The sequence below is a fragment of the Salvelinus fontinalis genome, chromosome 40 (assembly GCF_029448725.1).
Source record: "Salvelinus fontinalis isolate EN_2023a chromosome 40, ASM2944872v1, whole genome shotgun sequence".
Taxonomy (NCBI): domain Eukaryota; kingdom Metazoa; phylum Chordata; class Actinopteri; order Salmoniformes; family Salmonidae; genus Salvelinus; species Salvelinus fontinalis.
The window spans coordinates 30268686-30281516 of record NC_074704.1 but is presented as its reverse complement, the minus strand read 5'-3'; the positions used below and the strand labels follow the sequence as shown (position 1 = coordinate 30281516).

The window sequence follows — 12831 nt, the reverse complement described above, 5'->3', positions numbered from 1 at the left end:
GAGGAGAGGAAGGGAGAGGAGAAGAAGGGAGCGGAGAGGAAGGGAGAGGAAGGAAGGGAGAGGAAAGAAGAGGAGAAGAAGGGAGAGGAAGGGAGCGGAGAAGAAGGGAGCGGAGAAGAAGGGAGAGGAAAGGAGAAGAGAAGAAGGGAGCGGAGAAGAAGGGAGAGGAAAGGAGAAGAGAAGAAAGGAGCGGAGAAGAAGGGAGAGGAGAAGAAGGGAGCGGAGAAGAAGGGAGCGGAGAAGAAGGGAGCAGAGAAGAAGGGAGCAGAGAAGAAGGGAGCGGAGAAGAAGGGAGAGGAAAGGAGAAGAGAAGAAGGGAGCGGAGAAGAAGGGAGAGGAGAAGAAGGGAGAGGAAAGGAGAAGAGAAGAAGGGAGCGGAGAAGAAGGGAGAGGAGAGGAAGGGAGAGGAGAAGAAGGGAGAAGAAGGGAGAGGAAAGAAAGGGAGTGGAGAAGAAGGGAGCGGAGAAGAAGGGAAAGGAACGGAGAAGAGAAGAAGGGAGCGGAGAAGAAGGGAGCGGAGAAGAAGGGAAAGGAAAGGAGAGGAGAAGAAGGGAGAGGAGAGGAAGGGAGAGGGGAAGAAGGGAGAAGAAGGGAGAGGAAAGGAAGGGAGTGGAGAAGAAGGAAGCGGAGAGGAAGGGAGCGGAGAAAAAGGGAGTGGAAAAGAAGGGAGAGGAAAGGAGAAGAAGGGAGCGGAGAGGAAGGGAGAGGAGAAGAAGGGAGCGGAGAAGAAGGGAGCGGAGAAGAAGGGAGCGGAGAAGGGAGAGGAAAGGAGAAGAGAAGAAGGGAGCGGAGAGGAAGGGAGAGGAGAAGAAGGGAGCGGAGAAGATGGGAGCGGAGAAGAAGGGAGCGGAGAAGGGAGAGGAAAGGAGAAGAGAAGAAGGGAGCGGAGAGGAAGGGAGAGACAAAAACAAACAGCACCGGAGGACAGATCCATTGGGCACAGCATAGCCACCAAGACCCAGGGAGCGAGAGGGATGGAGAGAGGAAGGGGGGAGAGAAGGATGAGGGGAAAAGGATGAGTGGGGAGGAGGAAAGGGTTGGGTATAGAAAGAGAGGTGGGGTTGGTATGGGAGAGAGGAATGAGGGGGAGGGATGGGAAACAGAGGACGAAGGGAAGGTAAAAAAGTTGGGAAGGAGGTAGAGAAAGAACATGATGAGGAAAGGAGAGAAGGAGGATGAGACATTAGAGGGCAGGGAAGTTAAAAGGAAGAAGAGAGAGAGCAGAACAATAGAGAGATCCAGTTAATTGGTGAAGGGCCAACGAGAACACACAAGAGAGAGGAGGGTGAGAGAGAGAGAGGGAGGAAAAGAGAGACAATAAAAAACGTTGCTCACTGACACACACGCACGCACGCACACTTACCGCAGCATCGTGTACACTCTGTAGGGCAGAGCAGTGTTAGACACAGTCAGTGAGGAGAGCACAGGTGGTGGTGTTTCATACTATACAGTCTATAGGCTATTAGCCAGCGTTCCAAATGGCACCCTAATCTCTACAAAATGCATTACTTTTGACCAGAGCCCTACAGTATGGGATCTGGTCAAAAGTAGTGCACTACAAAGGGAATAGGGTGCCAGGTGGTCTTAAACTACCACACTGCCGATGCCACACTAAAGCTTTTCAGATACAGTATAACGCAACATATTCCACTACTAAACACTACTACGCTTCTATGCTACCAACACACACACACACACACACACACACACACACACACACACACACACACACACACACACACACACACACACACACACACACACACACACTCAGACAACGCACTCCTACAGTCTTACAGTAACCAACAGACAACACACTGCTACAGTCTTACAGTAACCAACAGACTTGATGACAACAGACAACACACTCCTTCAGTCTTACAGTAACCAACAGACAACACACTCCTACAGTCTTACAGTAACCAACAGACAACACACTGCTACAGTCTTACAGTAACCAAGAGACAACACACTGCTACAGTCTTACAGTAACCAACAGACAACACACTGCTACAGTCTTACAGTAACCAAGAGACAACACACTGCTACAGTCTTACAGTAACCAACAGACAACACACTCCTACAGTCTTACAGTAACCAACAGACAACACACTCCTACAGTCTTACAGTAACCAACAGACAACACACTCCTACAGTCTTACAGTAACCAACAGACAACACACTGCTACAGTCTTACAGTAACCAACAGACAACACACTGCTACAGTCTTACAGTAACCAGCAGACTTGATGACAACAGACAAACACACTGCTACAGTCTTACAGTAACCAAGAGACAACACACTGCTACAGTCTTACAGTAACCAAGAGACAACACACTGCTACAGTCTTACAGTAACCAACATACTTGATGACAACAGACAAACACACTGCTACAGTCTTACAGTAACCAAGAGACAACACACTGCTACAGTCTTACAGTAACCAACAGACAACACACTGCTACAGTCTTACAGTAACCAACAGACAACACACTCCTACAGTCTTACAGTAACCAACATACTTGATGACAACAGACAAACACACTGCTACAGTCTTACAGTAACCAACAGACAACACACTCCTACAGTCTTACAGTAACCAACAGACAACACACTCCTACAGTCTTACAGTAACCAACAGACAACACACTGCTACAGTCTTACAGTAACCAACAGACAACACACTGCTACAGTCTTACAGTAACCAACAGACAACACACTGCTACAGTCTTACAGTAACCAACAGACAACACACTGCTACAGTCTTACAGTAACCAACAGACTTGATGACAACAGACAACACACTGCTACAGTCTTACAGTAACCAACATACTTGATGACAACAGACAACACACTCCTACAGTCTTACAGTAACCAACAGACAACACACTCCTACAGTCTTACAGTAACCAACAGACAACACACTCCTACAGTCTTACAGTAACCAACAGACAACACACTGCTACAGTCTTACAGTAACCAACAGACTTGATGACAACAGACAACACACTCCTACAGTCTTACAGTAACCAACAGACAACACACTCCTACAGTCTTACAGTAACCAACAGACAACACACTGCTACAGTCTTACAGTAACCAACAGACAACACACTGCTACAGTCTTACAGTAACCAACAGACAACACACTGCTACAGTCTTACAGTAACCAACAGACAACACACTCCTACAGTCTTACAGTAACCAACAGACAACACACTGCTACAGTCTTACAGTAACCAACAGACAACACACTGCTACAGTCTTACAGTAACCAACAGACTTGATGACAACAGACAACACACTGCTACAGTCTTACAGTAACCAACATACTTGATGACAACAGACAACACACTGCTACAGTCTTACAGTAACCAACAGACAACACACTCCTACAGTCTTACAGTAACCAACAGACAACACACTCCTACAGTCTTACAGTAACCAACAGACAACACACTCCTACAGTCTTACAGTAACCAACAGACAACACACTCCTACAGTCTTACAGTAACCAACAGACAACACACTGCTACAGTCTTACAGTAACCAACAGACTTGATGACAACAGACAACACACTCCTACAGTCTTACAGTAACCAACAGACAACACACTCCTACAGTCTTACAGTAACCAACAGACAACACACTGCTACAGTCTTACAGTAACCAACAGACAACACACTGCTACAGTCTTACAGTAACCAACATACTTGATGACAACAGACAACACACTGCTACAGTCTTACAGTAACCAACAGACAACACACTGCTACAGTCTTACAGTAACCAACAGACAACACACTCCTACAGTCTTACAGTAACCAACAGACAACACACTCCTACAGTCTTACAGTAACCAACAGACTACACACTGCTACAGTCTTACAGTAACCAACAGACTTGATGACACCAGGCCAGAGTGAGAGTACATGGTTTGATGACAATGTGGGTGAGTATGTGTGTGTGTGTGTGTGTGCATGCCAGTGTATGTGTGTGTATGACAGCAGCCAGATGCTTTATTGTACTGTGAACACGTAAACAAAACACGTGTGTGTGTGCGTGTGTTTTTGCTGCAAGATACCGTCCTGGGGATTGCGCGACATTTTCGTGAAAGCTTTTCTTAAAATACACAGATGTTTGAGGTAAAATAGGTACCACCGGTATTGTCCTTCTCAGTTCACACCCTCTCCCAACAAGCCAAGACCTCTGGCCACAGCAGACAGCAGACAGACACACCAAGGCTACTATGGGAATGAGCATGGATAGGATGGATGTAATGGGGATGGGAAGCACCCCAGAGGAAGGAGGAAGGAGGGAGAAGGGGGGGGGTGTGAGATGAGGAGGGCTAGGCAAGTATGTGCTTTGTGGAGTAAAGACGTATCCAGACTGCTCTGTTACCTAATATTTCCATGATAATATTCCACTCTTTAAAGCAACACCATCTCACTTTGACCAATTTCATTTCAGATTCAGACGTTTATCTGCGTTTCTCAAAACGTAAAATTTCCAAAGTTGGTCCAAACGTTACATTTCTAAATGTTTTTTGACACGGTTGATGGGTAGAGCCTCCTGGCAAGGTGACTTGCGTCTGGTTAAATGTAGCCATTCATTTTGAATGGTTAAGGGTTTGGGTTCAACATTTTAATAAATTGTGTCTGCACTGGGATTGAACATGTGACCCTCTGACCCATCCCCAACACCCAAGCCTACTTGTTGGTAACGGTGCTCACCGTTGCCCAAGTGGCAGGTTCTGAAGGCATCTCCCAACGTCCTTGGGACATGGATGGACGTTCAATTTCAACGTTAATCTTGAGTGACCTGGCTGCTTTAAAGCTGGAATCCTTAATGGTGAAACTGACACGTCCATTTATAGTTTTACAACAACAAAGAAGTTACCACAAACATTGAATACTGTTTTCTCCCCTCTGACATCATTTCACGCGCGATAAAAGAGGGCAAAATGTACTGGAATTTTTGCTGCACTCCTCAGCTTGGCAACAAAATCAATAACAACGGAAAATGGGGCTGCTTCCCCCTACTGTGGATTCCATCTTTCAGTTAGCATTAGCATATCTCCATGCTAATATTTAGCTCTTTAAGTTAGCATTAGCATATCTCCATGCTAATATTTCACTATTTAAGTTAGTATTAATATATCTCCATGCTAATATTTCACTATTTAAGTTAGCATTAGCATGCGCCACACTGTAATCACCACCCTGTTAAAACTTCTTGCGAATATAGGGGGTGCTGTTTCGACTTAGCATAACTTGGTCTCCAGATTAAACTGCCTAGTACTTAATTCTTGCTCTTACAATATGCATACTATTATTATTATTGGATAGAAAACACTCTCTAGTTTCTATAGGCGTTGGAATTATGTCTCTGAGTGAAACAGAACTCCTTCTACAGCACTTTTCATGACAGGGAGTGAGATTTCAGAAATCTTGGCCCCTGTTCCCAGGTCAGTTGTAATGTCCCTGTGAATGCTATGGGGATACAAACACTGCCTACGTCTTCCTCTAGATGTCAGTAAGTGGTGACAATTTGAATGGAGTCGATTGCGCAATCAGGGCCTGTATAAAAGACCAATGACTGGAAGTACATTTCTTTTCGTCTCTGCGCCTGACGCACGATGGACGTCGGACTGGCCTCCTTCCAAGCTGTTGTTTAGCCAGTAATATATCTCCGGTCATGTTTTTACTCGTTATAGGTGTTAAAAACATCATAAGGTAGTTAATTTAAACCGTTTTATAGCAATTTATATCCGTTTAGTGCGATTTTATGGCATTTCTGTGTGACGCACTTCGAAGAGCTGGGCACTTTTGTAGTACATGCTGAACGTTAGTGGCCATTTCGACGGGACAAGAGGACATCTTTCGACCAAAAGACGATTAGACCGGAGAAAGGATTCATTGCCCAAGATTCTGATGGCAGTTCAGCTAATAGTAAGAACTATTTATGATGATAAATCGTTGTTCTGTCGAAAAATGTTAAACGCATATCCCGCCATTTTCTTTGGGGTAGCTTCGCTTTGGCGCACCCTGTATTGAACAGTAAGGATAATTTAAAAAATGTAATTCAGCGATTGCATTAAGAACTAAATTGTCTTTCAATCGCTGTCCACCCTGTATTTTTTAGTCAAGTTTATGAGCATTTATGCATTAGACTAGATCACTGTCCAATATGGCGCCCGACATTTTCTGACCAGCTTGGCTACTTTTCTCATTGTATAACCACGATTTTGGTGGCTAAATATGCACATTTTCGAACAAACTCTCTATGTATGTTGTAATATGATGTTACAGGAGTGTCATCTGAAGAATTCTGAGAAGGTTAGTGAAAAAATTAATACATTTTGGTGGTGATAATGCTATCGCTCTTTTTGCCGTGAATCAATGCTGGGGTAATGTTTGCACATGTGGTATGCTAATATAACGATTTATTGTGTTTTCGCTGTAAGACACTTAGAAAATCTGAAATATTGTCTGGATTCACAGGATCTGTGTCTTTCAATTAGTGTACGCTGTGTATTTTTAAGAAATGTTTTATGATTAGTAATTAGGTAATACACGTTGCTCTCTGTATTTATTCTAGTCGAGTTGTGATGGTGGGTGCAATTGTAAACTATGATTTCTACATGAAATATGCACATTTTTCTAACAAAACCTATCCTATACAATAAATATGTTATCAGACTGTCATCTGATGAGGTTTTTTCTTGGTTAGTGGCTATCAATATCTTTATTTGGCCGAATTGGTGATAGCTACTGGTGGTGAGATAAAATGGTGGACAAAGAAAAATGGTGTCTTTTGCTAACGTGGTTAGCTAATAGATTTACATATTGTGTCTTCCCTGTAAAACATTTTACAAATCAGAAATGATTGCTGGATTCACAAGAAGTGGATCTTTCATCTGGTATCTTGGACTTGTGATTGAATGATATTTAGATGCTACTATTTACTTGTGACGCTATGCTAGCTATGCTATTCAGCTTTTTTACTGGTGGGGGAGGTGGGGGTGCTCCCGGATCCGGGTTTCTGAGTCGGTAGAAGTTTTAAGAGTGTAAGGAAACTAGTTTTAAAGTGATACATCACTTCAAAATGTTTCTAAGACATAATACTTTACAAGTAGTAGTCTTAAAAAACAGGGGCTTGACACACATACACACACACACACACACACACGCACGCACGCACGCACGCACGCACGCACGCGCACGCACACACACACACACACACAATTTTAAAAAATGTATTATTACTTGTATTTTTCTAGTTGTATTGTTTGTATATGATTGTATTTTAAATGTGTGTGGCTGTCCTTGTCTATTAGTGTATCACTGTTTTGTTACTTGTCATGTTTAGTGTTTTTGTGGACCCCAGGAAAAATAGCTGCTGCCTCCGCAAAAGCTAATGGGGATCCAAATAGACTAAAACAAACAAATACAGGTCAGAGTGGATAGTCAGAGCGAGGAAAAGGAGGAGGAGGATGGAGGGGAAAGAGTGGAGGGATGAGGAGGAGGAATGGAGGGTTGATGATGATGATGATGATGATGATGATGGGGATGAAGGTGCTCACTTGGTTGTCGTCTGAGAGGCGGGGCATGGAGATGGTCCGACCATGCCTGTCCATTCGCATTGGGTGACAGGGCTCAGTGTCCGAGTACCCGTCCCGCCCCATCTCTCTCATCTCTAGCGTCTGCAAAAAAGAGACCAGAGGGTGCGTGACCACTGCCGACTCGGGGCAGGAGTCTCTGAGCGAGGGGCCTTTAGATAGTACTAGAGTGAGTGAATCCTAAGTGATTCTATAATTGTATATAATTCTATGCTTTTTAACTATTCTATAGTTAGTTGTGTAATTCTTATTCAATAGGTATATTGTCTTGTCTCCACTGGCCAACTTGGCTGTGAATTAACCATAAAATAAGGAAGCCTCTCTATTGTATGTCTGTTTATCTGGTCCTTCAACGGGCAGCAGGGAGCAGTATGTAGACATCCTTTCCCACAGAACCATAGATACTGTAACAGCGTTCATGTACAGTGAATTCAAAAAGTATTCAGACCCCTTAACTTTTTACACATTTTGTTACGTTACAGCCTTATTCTAAAATTGTTTTTTTTCCCAAAATGTATCCACACCAATCGACACACAATACCCCATAATGACAAAGCAAAAACAGTTTTTTTTTAAATTTTAGCAAATGTATTAAAAACAAAAAACAGAAATACTTTATTTACATAATTATTCAGACCCTTTGCTATGAGACTCGAAATTGAGTTCAGGAGCATCCTGCTTCCAGTGATCATCCTTGAGATGTTTCTACAACTTGATTGGAGTCCACCTGTGGTAAATTCAATTGATTGGACATGATTTGGAAAGGCACACACCTGTCTATATAAGGTCCCACAGTTGACAGTGCATGTCAGAGCAAAATCCAAGCCATGACGTCAAAGGAATTGTCTGTAGAGCTCCGAGACAGGATTGTGTCGAGGCACAGATCTGGGGAAGGGGACCAAAACATTTCTGCAGCACTGAAGGTCCCCAAGAACACAGTGGCCTCCATCATTCGTAAATGGAAGAAGTTTGGAACCACCAAGACTCTTCCTAAAGCTGGCCACACGGGCAAACTGAGCAATCGGGTGAGAAGAGCCTTGGTATGGGAGGTTACCAAGAACCCGATGTTCACACTGACAGAGCTCCAGAGTTCCTCTGTGGAGATGGGAGAACTTTTTGGCATGAATGCCAAGCGTCACGTCTAGAGGAAACCTGGCACCATCCCTTCGGTGAAGCATGGTGGTGGCAGCATCATGCTGTGGGGAGGTTTTCCAGTGGCAGGGACTGAGAGACTAGTCAGGATTGAGGGAAAGATGAACGGAGCAAAGTGCAGAGATATCCTTGATGAAAACCTGCTCCAGAGTGCTCAGAACCTCAGACTGGGGGAAGGTTCACCTTCCAACAGGACAACGACCCTAAGCACACAGCCAAGTCAACGCAGGAGTGGCTTCGGGAAAAGTCTCTGAATGTCCTTGAGTGGCCCAGCCAGAGCCCGGACTTGAACCCAATCGAACATCTCTGGAGAGACCTAAAAATAGCTGTGCAGTGACGCTCCCCATCCAACCTGACAGAGCTTGAGAGGATCTGCAGACAAGAATGGGAGAAACTCCCCAAATACAAGTGTGCCAAGCTTGTAGCGTCATACCCAAGAAGACTCAAGGTTGTAATCGCTGCCAAAGGTGCCTAAACAAAGTACTGACTTAATGGGTCTGAATACTTATGTAAATGTGATATTTCCAGGTTTATTTATTTATACATTTGCAAAAATGTAAAAAAAAAAGAAGATTTTCCTTTGTCATTATGGGGTATTGTGTGTAGATTGATGAGGATTTTATTTATTTAATCCATTTTAGAATAAGGCTGTAACGTTACAAAATGAGTAAAAAGTCAAGAGGTCTGAATACTTTCCGAATGCACTGTCGCTATGTTTTTATACAGTACAACAAAACACACAAAACATGCATATCTATGGTTCTTCACTAATTTGACTGAGAGAGATGAGACCAGGGTGGGCTTGGCACAGTCCAACAGGAAGAGAGAGGGGGGATCCCATCCACCACCCACCTGTAGGCCCAAGACTTGGTTTGAGCCAGGGGGCAGTGAGGATGGGCCACGAGATGGCATGAGAGTGTTGGAGAGAGACGCGAGAGAGTGAGAGAGGACAGAAAGAGAGTGCGTCAGTAAGCTGTGGGAGGCTGAACATAGTTACTTCACTGAGTGACACGTAGAAACAGGGAGAGAGAGATAGACTGAAGAGGAAGACCTTGAGCGGGTCGACACAAACAGTCCAAAAGTGGACTCAGAGCAGCACAGCTGAAGAGGGGTGGAATATTGTCCGTCTCTTGACCAATCAAGCCCTTCTCAGTGAATCACCGGGCTAAATACAGATTGAGTAGCAGTATCGACAGTCTGTCATTTCCTTCTACCAGGAATAAGGATGTAATATATACCAAGGGAGTGACATTCTCCAGAACATGTGTTGTTAACAACTTACCGCAATATAAGCTTTATACATCTTTACATATCAGATATCTTTATCCTGCGTTGCATGACTAAGTTATCATTTAGTGTAAACCTATGACATCATCATGTTTACTCCTATAGGACACAATGGAATAACTGTAGGCCTATACACTAACAGCCCCTGTATTGTCTCAAAACCTCAATAGAATCACAGTCAGGCCTCAGTTTGCGTGGTTACTGCGTTACCACGGTGACCTGCGTGTGTTTGTTATATGTTTGTGCTGCGTTACCTGGGGGTTGTGTCTGTTGTCATGGAGATGGTCGGGGTAGGGTCTCTCTGGGCTCCAGTTGCCCGTCTTGTTAAACATCTCCTGAGCTTTAGCTGTCACCCACGACTGGCTCTCTGTCATCCCCCCCTCTGGAGGTCTGGTACACACACAAGCACTCGCGCACACACACACACACACACACACACACACACACACACACACACACACACACACACACACACACACACACACACACACACACACACACACACACACACACACACACACACACACACACACACACACACACACACACACACACACAGACACACACACACACACACACACACGGAGGAGGATGTTAGTGGCTTATATACTGTATACGCACAAACGCAAACCCATATATGCTTGCACGCACTCATAAACACACACACACACACACACACACACACACACACAGAGAAGGAGACAGAAGACAGAGAAACACAGAGGAGACAGAAGACAGAGCGATACACAGAGAAGGAGACAGAAGACAGAGACACACAGAGGAGACAGAAGACAGAGCGACACACAGAGAAGGAAGACTGAGAGACACATAGAGGAGACAGAAGACATTGAGACACACAGAGAAGGAAGACATAGAGACACACAGAGAAGGAAGACAGAGAGACACATAGAGGAGACAGAAGACAGAGAGACACACAGAGGAGGAAGACAGAGACACACAGAGAATGATAAGGAAGACAGAGAGGCACACAGAGAAGGAAGACAGAGAGACACACAGAGAAGGAAGACAGAGAGACACACAGAGAAGGAAGACAGAGAGACACACAGAGGAGACAGAAGACAGTGAGACACACAGAGAAGGAGAAGGAAGACACAGAGACACACAGAGAAGGAGATGTTAGACACAGAGACACACAGAGAAGGAGAAGGAAGACACAGACACACAGAGAAGGAAGACAGAGAGACACAGACACACAGAGAAGGAGAAGGAAGACACAGAGACTCACAGAGAAGGAAGACAGAGAGACACACAGAGGAGACAGAAGACAGTGAGACACACAGAGAAGGAGAAGGAAGACACAGAGACACACAGAGAAGGAGAAGGAAGACACAGACACACAGAGAAGGAGAAGGAAGACACAGAGACTCACGGAGAAGAAGAAGGAAGACACAGAGACACACAGAGAAAGAGAAGGAAGACACAGAGACACGCAGAGAAGGAAGACAGAGAGAGTCATTGGGGAACGCAGCAGCTAAAAAGCCCAAATCGTGTAGAAACCGAAGAAACAGACCCGTGAGAGACATTTACGAAGCGTTTGTATGTGCAGGTTGTATGCTTGTAATAATAATTTGTGGGGGGGGGGGGGGGGGTGCTTATATTAGACACAAGTGTGTTATACAAGTGTTTTCTTTTGTTGCATATCCCAACTCCCCCTGAGACACCCGCAGGGAGTGGGGTCACGGCCAGGGTCGTCATATCCCAACTCCCCCTGAGACACCCGCAGGGAGTGGGGTCACGGCCAGGGTCGTCATATCCCAACTCCCCCTGAGACACCCGCAGGGAGTGGGGTCACGGCCAGGGTCGTCATATCCCAACTCCCCCTGAGACACCCGCAGGGAGTGGGGTCACGGCCAGGGTCGTCATATCCCAACTCCCCCTGAGACACCCGCAGGGAGTGGGGTCACGGCCAGGGTCGTCATATCCCAACTCCCCTTGAGACACCCACAGGGAGTGGGGTCACGGCCAGGGTCGTCATATCCCAACTCCCCTTGAGACACCCGCAGGGAGTGGGGTCACGGCCAGGGTCGTCATATCCCAACTCCCCCTGAGGCACCCGCAGGGAGTGGGGTCACGGCCAGGGTCGTCATATCCCAACTCCCCCTGAGACACCCGCAGGGAGTGGGGTCACGGCCAGGGTCGTCATATCCCAACTCCCCCTGAGACACCCGCAGGGAGTGGGGTCACGGCCAGGGTCGTCATATCCCAACTCCCCCTGAGACACCCGCAGGGAGTGGGATCACGGCCAGGGTCGTCATATCCCAACTCCCCCTGAGACACCCGCAGGGAGTGGGGTCACGGCCAGGGTCGTCATATCCCAACTCCCCCTGAGACACCCGCAGGGAGTGGGGTCACGGCCAGGGTCGTCATATCCCAACTCCCCCTGAGACACCCGCAGGGAGTGGGGTCACGGCCAGGGTCGTCATATCCCAACTCCCCTTGAGACACCCACAGGGAGTGGGGTCACGGCCAGGGTCGTCATATCCCAACTCCCCCTGAGACACCCACAGGGAGTGGGGTCACGGCCAGGGTCGTCATATCCCAACTCCCCCTGAGACACCCGCAGGGAGTGGGGTCACGGCCAGGGTCGTCATATCCCAACTCCCCCTGAGACACCCGCAGGGAGTGGGGTCACGGCCAGGGTCGTCATATCCCAACTCCCCCTGAGACACCCGCAGGGAGTGGGGTCACGGCCAGGGTCGTCCTATCCCAACTCCCCCTGAGACACCCGCAGGGAGTGGGGTCACAGCCA

The 12831-nt window shown here is 46.3% G+C and overlaps 1 protein-coding gene across 17 annotated transcripts in view; it reads right to left on the bottom strand.

Annotated features, from left to right (window-relative positions):
• LOC129839337 (voltage-dependent P/Q-type calcium channel subunit alpha-1A-like) overlaps nt 1–12831 on the bottom strand; it is a 202233-nt gene that overhangs the window by 15596 nt on the left and 173806 nt on the right. For 11 of the 17 annotated variants that reach the window (XR_008757004.1, XR_008757003.1, XM_055906682.1 and 8 more), the window contains 3 exons: nt 10316–10451; nt 7587–7706; nt 1364–1381 (listed from right to left, as the gene is read on the bottom strand). Coding sequence is in view for 15 of the 17 variants with exons in the window: in XM_055906682.1 (XP_055762657.1) it covers nt 1364–1381; nt 7587–7706; nt 10316–10451 (274 nt within the window). In the remaining 2 variants the exon portion in view is untranslated. The remainder of the gene's footprint in view (nt 1–1363; nt 1382–7586; nt 7707–10315; nt 10452–12831) is intronic. The other 6 variants (XM_055906693.1, XM_055906695.1, XM_055906688.1 and 3 more) reach the window with 3 other exon arrangements.